The 14173-nt window shown below is 35.4% G+C and overlaps 1 protein-coding gene across 1 annotated transcript in view; it reads right to left on the bottom strand.

Moving 5' to 3' along the window:
- Positions 1–119: 119 nt before the first annotated feature.
- Positions 120–14173, bottom strand: part of LOC127875110 (elongation of very long chain fatty acids protein 7-like) — a 31359-nt gene continuing 17305 nt past the window's right edge. The window contains exons 3-7 of the mRNA XM_052419935.1: positions 7068–7151; positions 6757–6813; positions 3572–3677; positions 2629–2765; positions 120–1868 (exon numbers count right to left, since the gene is read on the bottom strand). Of these exons, the coding sequence (XP_052275895.1) occupies positions 1551–1868; positions 2629–2765; positions 3572–3677; positions 6757–6813; positions 7068–7151 (702 nt within the window). The 3' untranslated portion in view covers positions 120–1550. The remainder of the gene's footprint in view (positions 1869–2628; positions 2766–3571; positions 3678–6756; positions 6814–7067; positions 7152–14173) is intronic.

The raw sequence follows: 14173 nt of genomic DNA, 5'->3' as shown, positions 1-14173 counted from the left end.
TTTGGGGGTCCTAACACAAACTATTGGGGCAAATATGCAGAGGCCCATGCTCTTCGTCAAGGAATGAACCTAAATTGATGTAATTGATGTACAGGCAGGAACATACAACAAAAACGTCAAACGAATGATGTATTTATTAAGTTATATTAACTGATCATAGTATAGCATGTATAATTTAAATATTGTCTAAATGCGTAGATGTCGTCTGTGGATTCTTAGCTATTTTTGTATAGGACAGACTCCACACAACGTCTAAACGCGTATGAAGTTTCCTGTAGCTAAGTAATTTCACTTAAAAAATTCATCACAACTTCCGATTTTTCTGATCTTAATCTAACTTGTATCAGGCAAATAATGACGTTATTTTTCCATATATGTTTGCAGACAAAACATCATATATCATATCATCAACACATATCGAAAGTTTCTTTTTGTATATGTATCTATCCCAGCAATATTGCGGACTTTACATACTAGAATTCGAACAGTGCTTTTGTATAAACAAAAGGATAATGTTTTAATAAGTTTATTGCTGATTTTTGAGATTCAGTTGGTAAATTAAAGGGGCCTTTTCACGTTTTGATAAAATGACAAATTAAGAAAAAATGTTTCAGACCCTCAAACTTTCGTTGTAGTTATGATATTTGTGAGGAAACAGTAATACTGAACATTTACCATGCTCTAAAATATTCATTATATGCATCTTTTGACGATTTAAAAACCTGAAAATTATAAAGCGTTGCAACGCGAAACAATTTGGAGAGTTTTGTTGTTGTTATATTTGGTGACACTACGAGCATTGCCTATATAAAGTATTAAATACATCATGCATTGGGTGAGTACGGATGGACGAGTGGTATAAGTGTTAGACTTTTACTCCAGGGGTTAGTGGTTCGAGCCCAGTTGATGGTTACTTTTTTTGCTTTTCGTTAATTGTATTCTAGTGTTTTTTTACTGGAGCTTTATGATCCAATGTGAATATTTATCAATCTAAAGCATTTAATGAAAAACTTCAATATCTACCAATTTCTGTGAAAAGGCCCCTTTAATGTTCATACTTCAAGTTGAAGCAATGTTCGTGAATAGTAATTTGTGCAATATAACTAAGCAGCTTGTTTAACTTCGTATGGAATGGAACGTCGAAAAGATGACACAGGAAAATAGCAGTAGACGATAAATGAGGTCGGTGGATACATGAATACTAGAGTACAAAATGCACCTGTTGCTAAATGACTATATCAATTCCACAATGGAATATACGAAGAAACCATTAACACACAAACGAAATTAAAACAAAAAAGCAATAAATATTCTTTTCATACACACTTGACACATTAACTAATACAGAATTTTGTTCAGATTCATTTAAAACGTCTAAAAAAAATATTTAAAAAACTTTATTTTTTTTATTAAGTAAAATCTAACAAGCAAATGCCCGAAATAGGATTGTGCTATAACATATTTAAAGCATAGAAACAAAGATTATGATATCATCGTTTACCATTGTTTTTGTCAAACATAAGCCTAATAACTTAACTAACTTAACGTCGCTAGGAATAAAGAGGTCGACGTTTGAGTTCCGAACGACAGTAACCATTTGCAACTATCGACCCGTTTACCGCTGCGCCGTTGCTATATTTGTTGCTATGTCCTATGACTTCATGACCGTTGCTAAGGACGCCGTTGGAAATTCTTTGGCTCTTAATCTGCAGATATTTGGGCTTTCTATACGCTTGGACGTAAAAGTTCAGAAATAAGATGGCGATGAGCGTAGTGAATCCCTGGATGAAAGCCACGTATTTCCATGGATACGCACATGTGCGGAACAGAAATTGCGAATTGTGCACAGTCACTATAAAAAACTGAGCCTGAAAAAAATACCAAAATAAATTTCATTTGATTTTATCGTTGACAAGTATACATAATTACGCTGCCATTCATACCAAAACAATTTGGTGAACACAATTTGCAGAACACGACTTTTTGAGCCGCAGTCTATGACCACTGGGACCACTGGTAATGACAACTCGCATGAATGACCTGAATACATATGCCCGTTTTGTGTGTCATTACTTGAATAAAAAAGTAAGCGTAATTCACGTGACGGAAACAATAATCGTAATCATCTAACTGAAAAATCTGTCTGAATGAACTCTTAATGTCTTACTTTCATTCCTAAATGTATATTTTAAGAAAAAATCAGCCCTCAAATTGTTTTTCGGTATCTATATCGTTACCTTGCATATATTTCAAATGGGCAATTAACGATACTAATAGTCCAACAGCGATGTCTTTAAGAGCAATAACTGTTCAATTAAAATTTCTTCAAGCCATCAATTCTTTTGTATGTTACTATAACAAACAATGTCTTCTGTACATGTACATATACAACGTTAAAACAATTTAATTTATATAAAAAAAAACATAAAATAGACAAAGATTTCAAGTATTTGGTGCGTTTAAGCCACTAAATACATTTTTTTCTCTGGATCTTTTTGTAAAATAAAAAGAAAAAAAAAGTATTTAAAAATCAATTTCAGTGCACTTGGATATGGCTTTCAAGTAAATATGCATTGAATTTAATATACCCATTAATTTTAATAATTTACGTAGGTCTGGTGTACTTACCAGCTGGAACTTCGTGACATATTTCTTCCACCAAATGTATTTCTGATAGTCAGGTCCTAGGGCGGCGATACCGTAATACAGGTACATGACCACGTGCACGCAACAGTTTACCAGCGCGTGAAATGTCCCGAACCCACCTAGAGAACATGGGATGTCCGAACATATTACTAGCGCCATATATGCCATATGGTTTCATTTCTTTAAACTGTTTTATTTCAATCCTTAATTGAGGAATTTCGATAAAAACATAAGCAATGGAGCCTCGTTGTGGGGAAGCTTGGGTTAATGCATGTGCGTTTTCGCACAATTTGCACAGGCTACTTCGGAGCGACACTTTTCGCAAAACTGGATTTTCGGTAAGAAGAGACTTCATTTAAACGAAATATACCATAAAGGCGGAAAGTGTCGCCCCTGATTGGCCTTTACATGCACATGCATTTAGCAATTATAACTAAAACGTGTCTCAATGTGTTTTTTTTTTTGTTAATGACCTGATGGTGATCAATATATTCATTAGCTATTTTAACATTTCGGAACAGAACTTTAAGCCATAGTGTGACGAAAAAAAATAGAAAGCTAAAATAATGACATTTACATATCCATTGCGTGATGATAAAACAAGATAAACTTGAATCGTGAACGAACATGGGCATCTTATTTGTGTGCATTTGCTAACTTACATGTATATTATGATCAATCATTCAAAAGTAAGAAACAATGTACAGAACAAACACTATATTGTTGTTTTTTTTGCATTTATATTATTATTAGTATATCAAATAAAATGAAAAGAAAACTCAAATAAAATATGTTCTATATTCAGTTCAGACAGAATGCTATCTTGACCAAGGTGTTAAGCAATTGTTAATACTCCTTTAAGATAGTTTACAGACAACAATAGCAAAACTTAATATAATGAACAATTTGCACATGGGAATCGTACCTGGCACTGCCTTCACGCCCCACCACCAGAACACCGGAAGGCAGCCATGATGGAACACGTGCAGAAATGTCACCTGACTCTGTTTCTTACGCAGGATGAAAAACACCTACAGGAAAAGAAAAATCTCCAAATATTTATAGGCTGACTTATTTTCGAGCGGTGCCGAAAATAGACACATATAATATTTATGTGGTGTCTTCATTTCGAGCGCAATATACGACAAAAAATATATGCTTCGGTCTGGAAAAACGGTGTTAAATGCATTTGCGTAAAATCACAGGTTAGCTTGTGCGGTCCGCCTTACCGCCTTAACTGGATTTTCTTTAAGAGGAGACTTCGTTTAAGCTAAAAATGCAATAACAGCGGACGCCGGACAGTGTCGTCCCTGATTAGCAGATGTGGATTGCAAAGGCTAATCTGGGACGACCCTTTACGAACAAGCATTCAGCAACGTTTTCCTAGAATTAGACTCTTATAAATGCGACCGTGTGCGTCATTTGAATGGCTTCAAAGTGGACAGAGACTCCCAACTCTTTAAAGTTGGCCAGAAGGTTCTGTAGGATGAAACTTTCACATATCATATTTTTGGCAATGCTGTGAATGGTTTAATGTAATTTGATGTGAGTTGACACTCGCGGGTATTACTCCCCTGCATTTGATTTGTGGGGATTCTGTGTCATTCATAGAATGATTCAACTTATATGGTTGTTACTGGTTGAGTCGTGGGTTCTGTTTGATTCGTGGGTATAGAAATCGTGTGAAATCTCGCGATAGAACGTTCGCACATGATGCAGTTCGTTACGGAAAATGTTTTGACACGGTCACCATTTTTTTCGATCAAAAATGCGTCAAGAACAAGTAAATAGTGTAATTCATCATAACTTGATAGGTCCTTATATATTTCCTCATTTATTTATTGTTCATATAGTGTTTCAAAGTAACACAAAATTGTTTATTTATGAGTATTTACCATGCCACATCGTCTGTTTGACATTTTTTCACAAGAAATTAACCTGCCCTGCAAGGTCAGTTTAAAGGCTATTTATAGTATGCAAATCTTGAAATTCTGGCAGCCAATCAGAACCCACGAATCAACCGGAAGCTTATTTTCATGATGGTAGTTTGACACCATCAACACAGTTGATAATTTTGATGTTTAAAGACGATAAACATTTGTAAAAAAGCAACAAATCTTAAAGAAGAAAGGTTAATAATTATTTTAATTATGATTCATAATCATATATTTATTAAACATTTGTGATGTAACAACTTTATGAAAATTACCCACGACTCAACCAGACTATAGCATACTGGGATTCGAGTTGAAACTTATTGAAAAATACGACCCCGTTCACGGTCGTAAATCAACACCCGGAGTATTCTACTTAATGTGTATGCACTATTTATAACGGCATACACTATTAAACCAATGAAATATAAAACTTATTACAATTTAGAAGGAACACATTAGTATACCATTTGAATCTCAAACGCAAATTACTTAAAGGGATCTTTTCACGCTTTGGTAAATTGACAAAATTGAAAAAAGTTGTTTCAGATTCGTAAGTTTTCGTTTTAGTTATGATATTTGTGAGGAAACAGTAATACTGAACATTAACCATGCTCTAATATAGCCATTATATGCATCTTTTGACGATTTTAAAACCTAAAAATTATAAAGCGTTGCAACGCGAAACGATTGAATAATTTGGAGAGTTCTGTTTTTGTCGTTAAATTTTGTGAAACTACGAAGATTGCTTATACAGTAGACTCTCTGTAAACCGGACGGTCTCGGGACCGGCCTGATCGTCCGGTTTTCAGAGAGTTCCGGTTTACCAAGAGTACGCATATTGCCGAAATATACATGGTATGCATTGTGTACAGAATCACATAAAAATAAAACAAACCATATACATTTACATGTACCATGTAAAAACTGTACGCAGGTACTGATGATGTTAATTGCATTCTTAAAAAATGTGTTTTTAACCGATTAAAAGCAAAAAAATAATCCATACCGACTTGTTTTGATTAATCCCAAAGTGAGCGTGGTGCTTTATACATGTACGTACGTGGCATTTGTCATATAGGCGAGTGACGACACAAATAAGATTGTTGTAGATACACATTTATTATTCAATACATACATGTACCACATTTCATAAAACATACACACAAGCAAAACAACAGCGTCATAATTATTTTTTAAGATATTCATAATCTCAAAACCTACTAATTCTGGAAGTTTACGATTTCACGAAAAAGTCCAAGATCACTTTCTGCTTAAAAGCACATTTCTCCTTTACGATCTTATTTTCTGCAATGTTAAGAAGGCTATAAGATCTTTTAAACTACCCAGGAAGATCACAAGAAAGTGATCGTCGCAACGGCATGCATTAATTTTTTAAATTAAATTGTTTATCATAGGCGATAATAAATAATTAATAAAACGATCGAGTCAATCACTTTACTTTTTGGTGTTACCGCACGTCTTTTATAGACATTCACAGTTTGTTTTACATTACTTAATCGGACTCCCATAGCGCGGTAACGACTTGACACCTTTATGGCATGTTTAATCCGATTATCGATAATTGAGCGAGCAAAATGTTTGACACCGCACTCGCTGTGCTGACTAGGTATTGTTATTTTCACGCCTCGGGCATCTTGAGAATTTAGACCGTCCGGTATACTCAATGTATTTTACGTTGAAAATGACCAAATTTACGGAGATACCCGTCCGGTTTCCGGTTTTCAGAGAGTTCGGTTTATTCAACATTTTATTACAAAGAAATAGAAGAAGAAAATACGGGACTGGCCCGACCGTCCGGAATCGGGAGAGTTCCGGTATTCCGAGAGTCCGGTATTGGCAGAGTCTTTATAAGGTATAAAATACATCAAGAATGTGTACTCGGCGGAATAGCTCAGTAGGCTAAAACGTTTTTACTTCAGGACTCTGGCAGGACTCCAGGGGTCACTGGTTCGAAACCTGCTCCGGGCAATGTTCTTTTCCTTTTTTTATTTTTTTTTCTTGATTTTTTACTGGAGCTTTTACGATCCAATGTTTACATTTATCAATATACAGCATTTAATGAATAAGTTAAAAAAAATGCCAAAATCTGTGAAAAGGCCCCTTTAAGTAGCATCAGCACCATACTGTATTATATAATGCTTAGTGTACTTACCGTGTCGAAAAGTTCTATATACTTCGCGATGAAGAACAACCACGTCGCGCTAGCCATCTGGAATAATAAATACGTGAGTAATAAGATATACATATGAGTCTTTTGCTCAAGGAAAACGTTTCTTTATGCATGTGTGTAAAGTATCGTTCAAGAAAAGCTTATCAAAGATGACCCTTTCGGATCTAATGATATTTTTCGTTTAAAGGACGTCTAATCCTTGTGAAAACCCGATAAAAGTCGTCCCTGATTAGCCTGTGCAAACTCCAACCATTCCTTTAAGAGCGCGTTCTTTTTAAGGACAAACACCCTACCCTGATTGCTGTAGGAGACGTAGAGTAATCGACTTCTTGGTCGCAACTTAGAGAGTAACTAGTCAGCCATCCTCCAAGCAACATCTGAAACACGAAAACAATACCGATAACTATCATGCATGTTAAACAAACCTAAAAGAACGTAAGCCGATGCCATATACACTATTCACTCCATACAGTGCATGTATTAACGTCAGTGCACTGCTATTGTATAAAGTGCATATTAGCTCAATACATATACCCAATTATATATGTTAATGCCAACCCATATGTGCGTTACTGATCTATATAAAGCGTGAAGGTGTTTATCCATTAGCAAAAGCTTTCATTGAAGGCCGGGAACGAATACTAGAAATGATATTCGAATATTCTTTTGTTATTATTCGAATATATTCGAATATTCGATTTTTAAACCTTATATTAAAATGTCAAAACCTCAATCTGAACGCTTCGGACAGTGGGCTACACCACACCGTCTAGACGATCGCCGTTATGGCGGAATTGTCCGAGGATTCCCGATTGGTCAGAACCTATGACCGCCCGGAGCAAATTACTATTCATGATTACTATTCACAATACTATTCACAAATGCCACTATAAATCGTATCTTATTTGCAGCTTTGAAAAGTTGGATAGAGAAATATATATTTGTATCAGATCATTGATTATTATGCTCTTCTTTTTAAATAAAAACTGTTAAGTTTCATAAGATGTTTACAAGATATTTCAGGAAAACACATTACCGTAATTATAATTTATTACAATACTTCTAATTGATTTGGATTACTTTCCATCGATCATATGTTTGCTTTTGGTTTCGCTATTTTTTCTGGAATTAAGAACCACGACGATTTAATTGGTATAAATTTTAGAAAATTAATTCTGATTAGATGATCATTGATTTTATATATGAATAGCAGAATTAAAACATTTATGCCAGATCTCAATGGGACCGCGATTTGGTTGATTGTCCCGGCGTCCCGATATAAGACAATTTGTGCCAATATTCGTTTAAACCTTCAATAAGTTCACAAAAAATCGCTATTCAAGCTATATAAGGTACGGTAAGCTAAATGAATAAAACAATAAGTAAACTTATCAACTATGCAAGAATTAAATTAAATAAAGCTTAGCTGAAACATAATTTCAGTGATGGTACGTATATTAATTCGGTAAATTGAAAGGAATGTAGTTATCATTTTAAGTCCCAAATATGTAATGCTTAATGGCATGAACATTAAATACATATTAGCTTCTAAAATACAAACTGCAGTTAATTTGATGTTCAATGCAAATGCTTTCGTTCCAAAGAATTATTGTATGTGTATTTTACTCATTTCATATTTCAAATATAGAATCTATCTTGCAAATCGCAGTGTTGCAAAACGCACACTTTTATTGCTTACAACTTTAAACAGGCGGGATTCGATAATAAATTTCGTGAAATTATGTTAAAAGCATGTTTAAGGTTCATGGGAGGGATAAAATTCATTAAACTTTGATTTGGTTTTTCTTCATTCAATGTGGTACAATATGGTCAAACTATATATCATTTTAAAGGTAAAGACGGATAGAATAACATAAACACATTTTTGACATTCAATATTTTTTTGCTTTATTCATATTTTTGTTTAAAACCAATACATTTTTACACTAATTTACAAAATCTCAATCTAAAGTTAGGAAGGATATGCACTACCGTAAGTTGAATAAATACAAAGCTATATACATATACAAGGTCAAGTTAGCAACATTTCACAGAAAATTATTTTTGTGCTAAAATCGCTTTGTATTTTGATTGATTTTGTCGATGGTATGAGACTTTGCTGCACAAAATTAGCACAGGTAGCAGTTTGAAGAAAAACCATCCTTTTAAGCAAATATGTAAACATTTTCAATGTGGCACTCTTCGTTTAGTCAAATTTGAGTTCAATGCTAGGGGTCACACATTTTTCAAACTGAAGCCTCTACATGAACCTTAAGTTTTGTTTTATTGCTGCAAAACGTGCACTGCAATTGCATGAAACTGTATTCGATAATAAATCTTGTGACAACATATATTACACTTTATGTGTTCGTTTCGTCTTATTGCTACGTTGCACCATACTTCGGTCCATGTGAATTGAATCCTTGTCGCTAAATAAATGTAAATTTATCAAAATAGTTATATCATCACGATAAATTAATGAGATTTGCGTTTTAATGCGTAAACATCATAACCAGACAGATCCTTTTAAAGCCCCATTAACACTCAAAATCAACGAATATTCCGTAAATTATTTCGTAAAATAAAGTGTACCCATACAAAATAAGTGTTACTTATAATAGCCAAAACTTCAACGATAGATATGGTCTGGTAACATTGTATCTTTGTTAGTTGTGAGCGTTAGCTCACGACTAAATTTACAGAGCATGTTTTGCAAATCAGTATGCGCTTAGAAGCCTTAGCTACGCTAAGAACCGTAACTCACTATGCTAGGAACGATTACCGCTGCCTGTCTGCACTGCAGAATGCTTAGGAGCGTCTGCATCTACTACTGCAGTGAGTGTATTTACCAGCTTGTTAGACGATATTGGCCAGCCTAATGTTTATCATTGAAATCTGTACATATTGGCTGCTTTCAGGGAAAACGGGGCTTAATGCATGTCAAATAAGATTAGCCTGTGCACACTGATTAGCTTGTGCAATGCGCACAAGCTAATCAAGGACGACAACAGCGAACAACTTCAGTCCCTTAAGCGCTTTGATTTAATCTATGTTACCAGACCACATCTAGCGTTCGAATTTTGGCTATTGGTTTAAGGAACACTGAATTTTGATGGGTTAACTTTATGTTATGAAATAGTTTACGAAATATTCGTTGATTTTGAGTGTTAATGAGGCTTTAAATAATGTCTTGTACCAAGTTTCTGACTACAACGAGCATGGTGCCCATTACTTATTAGGTAACGAGTGACCGCTTTATTTGATTTGATTTTATGAAGAATTTATTTCAATAAGTTCTTAAAAACGTCCACCTCTTGTTCACTAAAGGTTTAAGCCCGTTGTTCGCTTATTTCTTTTGTGACAGAGTCATAGGCTATATTGGACAATGTTCGTCTGACAAATAGCGCGAAAACGACGTCATTTTCAGGATTGCGTTGTTGGTAATTTTACAGTGGTAAGTTAACAAAGTTCAATGGTTAGGTTATAACGGAGTTACCACCTCGTTCATTGATGGCAGCTATTATCAAAGAAATGACTTATAATGGAAACCAAAACTGCGACTTCGTACATGTACTTTTTTGGAAGAGTCTTTGCATAAAATAGAACATTCGAATATGAATTTTGGATCGAATATTCGGCTGATTTATGAATATTCGAATATTTGGATATTCGGTCCGATCCCTACTTTCAATGCAAACAAGTTTAAATAAATAATTTAAACTAATTCAGATAAGCCCTCGTTAACATAACTATTGCACAATATACGGACAGGTTCATTCACTTCATGCGCAATTTAACCGCATGTGTACTCACGTGTGCAATATGCCTCAAGTTAAGTCACCTTATGTGCAATATAAGAACAGGTCAACTCAACTCATGCACAGTTAAACCGCATGTTAACTCATCTCATGTACAATATAACCGCATGTGAACTCATCTCATGTGCAATAGAACCGCACGTGAACTCATCTCATGTGCAATATAACTTCGTGTAAACTAATCTCATGTGTAATATAACCGCATGTAAACTCATCTCATGTGCAATATAAAAGCATGTGAACTCATCTCATGTGCAATATAACCGCATGTGAACTCACCTCATGTGCAATATAACCGCATGTGAACTCATCTCATGTTCAATATAACCGGATGTGAACTCACATCATGTGCATTATAACAGCATGTGAACTCATCTCATGTGCAATATAACCGCATGTAAACTCATCTCATGTGCAATATAACATCATGTAACTCATCTAATGTGCAATAGAACCGCATGTGAACTCATCTCATGTGCAATATTACTGCATGTGAACTCATCTCATGTGGAATATAACCGCATGTGAACTCATCTCATGTTCAATATAACAGCATGTGAGCACATCTCATGTGCAATATAACCGCATGTGAACTCATCTCATGTGAAATTTAACCGCATCTGAACTCATCTCATGTGCAATATAACCGCATGCGAACTCATCTCATGTTCAATATAACCACATGTGAACTCACATCATTTGCATTATAGAAGCATGTGAACTCATATCAATTATCATATGCAATATAACCGCATGTGAACCCATCTCATGTGCAATATAACCGCATGTGAACTCATCTCATGTGCAGTATAACCGCAAGTGAACTCATCTCATGTGCATTATAACCCCATGTGAACCCACATCATGTGCATTATAACAGCATGTGAACTCATCTCATGTGCAATATAACATCATGTAACTCACATCATGTGCAATATAACCGCATGTGAACTCACATCATGTTCAATATAACCGCATGAGAACTCACATCATGTGAAATATAACCGCATGAGAACTCACATCATGTGCGATATAACCGCATGTGAACTCATATCATGTGCATTATAACAGCATGTGAACTCACATCATGTGCAATATAACCACATGTGAACTCACATCATGTGCGATATAACCGCATGTGAACTCACATCATGTGCGATATAACCGCATGTGAACTCACATCATGTGCGATATAACCGCATGTGAACTCATCTAATGTTCAATATAACAGTATGTGAACTCACATCATGTGCGATATAACCGCATGTGAACTCACATCATATGCAATAAAACAGCATGTGAACGAATCTAATGTTCAATATAACCACATGTGAACTCACATCATGTGCAATATAACCGCATGTGAACTCACATCATATGCAATATAACCGCATGTGAACTCACATCATGTGCTATATAACCGCATGTGAACTCACATCATGTGCATTATAACAGCATGTGAACTCACATCATGTGCATTATGACAGCATTTGAACTCACATCATGTGCGATATAACCGCATGTGAACTCACATCATTTGCATTATAACATCATGTAACTTACATTATGTTCAATATAACCGCATGTGAACTCCCATTATGTGCGATATAACCGCATGTGAACTCACATCATATGCATTATAACCGCAGGTGAACTCACATCATTTGCATTATAACCGCATGTGAACTCACATCATTTGCGATATAACCGCATTTGAACTCACATCATATGCAATATATCCGCATGTGAACTCACATCATGTGCGATATAACAGCATGTGAACTCACATCATATGCATTATAACCGCATGTGAACTTACATCATGTGCGATATAACCGCATGTGAACTCACATCATATGCAAAATAACCGCAAGTGAACTCACATCATGTGCGATATAACAGCATGTGAACTCACATCATGTGCGATATAACCGCATGTGAACTCACATCATTTGCATTATAGCAGCATGTAACTTACATCACGTGCATAATAACCGCATACAAACTCATATCATTTGCATTATAACATCATGAAACTTACATCATGTGCATTATAACCGCATGAGAACTCACATCATGTGCGAAATAACCGCATGTGAACTCACATCATGTGCATTATAACCGAATGTGAACTCACATCATGTTCAATATAACTGCATGTGAACTCACATCATTTGCATTATAGCAGCATGTAACTTACACCATATGCATTATAACCGCATATGAACTCACATCATTTGCATTATAACATCATGTAACTTACATCATGTGCATTATAACCGCATGAGAACTCACATCATGTGCGATATAACCGCATGTGAACTCACATCATGTGCATTATAACCGCATGTGAACTCACATCATGTGCATTATAACCGCATATGAACGCACACCATGTGCGATATAACCACATGTTAACTGACATTATTTGCATTATAGCAGCATGTGAACTCACATCATGTGCAAATTAACCGCATGTGAACTCACATCATGTGCATTATAACCGCATATGAACGCACATCATGTGCGATATAACCACATGTTAACTCACACTATTTGCATTATAGCAGCATGTGAACTCACATCATGTGCAATTTAACCGCATGTGAACTCATCTCATGTGCAATATAACCGCATGTGAACTCATCTCATGTTCATAATAACCGCATGAGAACTCACATCATGTGCAATATAACCGCATGATAACTCACATCATGTGCGATATAACCGCATGTGAGCTCACATCATATGCAATATAACCGCATGTGAACTCACATCATGTGCATTATAACAGAATGTGAACTCATCTCATGTGCGATATAACAGCATGTGAACTCACATCATGTGCAATATAACCGCATGTGAACTCACATCATGTGCATTATAACAGCATGTGAACTCACATCATGTGCATTATGACAGCATTTGAACTCACATCATGTGCGATATAACCGCATGTGAACTCACATCATTTGCATTATAACATCATGTAACTTACATCATGTGCAATATAACCGCATGTGAACTCACATCATGTGCAATATAACCGCATGAGAACTAACATCATTTGTAATTTAACCGCATGTGAACTCATCTCATGTGCAATATAACGCATGTGAACTCATCTCATGTGCAGTATAACCGCATGTGAACGCATCTCATGTGCATTATAACCGCATGTGAACTCTCATCATGTGCATTTTAACAGCATGTGAACTCATATCATGTGCGATATAACCGCATGTGAACTCACATCATGTGCATTATAACAGCATGTGAACTCACATCATGTGCATTATGACAGCATTTGAACTCACATCATGTGCGATATAACCGCATGTGAACTCACATCATTTGCATTATAACATCATGTAACTTACATCATGTGCAATATAACCGCATGTGAACTCACATCATGTGCAATATAACCGCATGAGAACTAACATCATTTGTAATTTAACCGCATGTGAACTCATCTCATGTGCAATATAACGCATGTGAACTCATCTCATGTGCAGTATAACCGCATGTGAACTCATCTCATGTGCATTATAACCGCATGTGAACTCTCATCATGTGCA

The sequence above is a fragment of the Dreissena polymorpha genome, chromosome 3 (genome assembly GCF_020536995.1).
Source record: "Dreissena polymorpha isolate Duluth1 chromosome 3, UMN_Dpol_1.0, whole genome shotgun sequence".
NCBI lineage: Eukaryota > Metazoa > Mollusca > Bivalvia > Myida > Dreissenidae > Dreissena > Dreissena polymorpha.
This window is presented reverse-complemented; position numbering and strand designations above follow the sequence as displayed.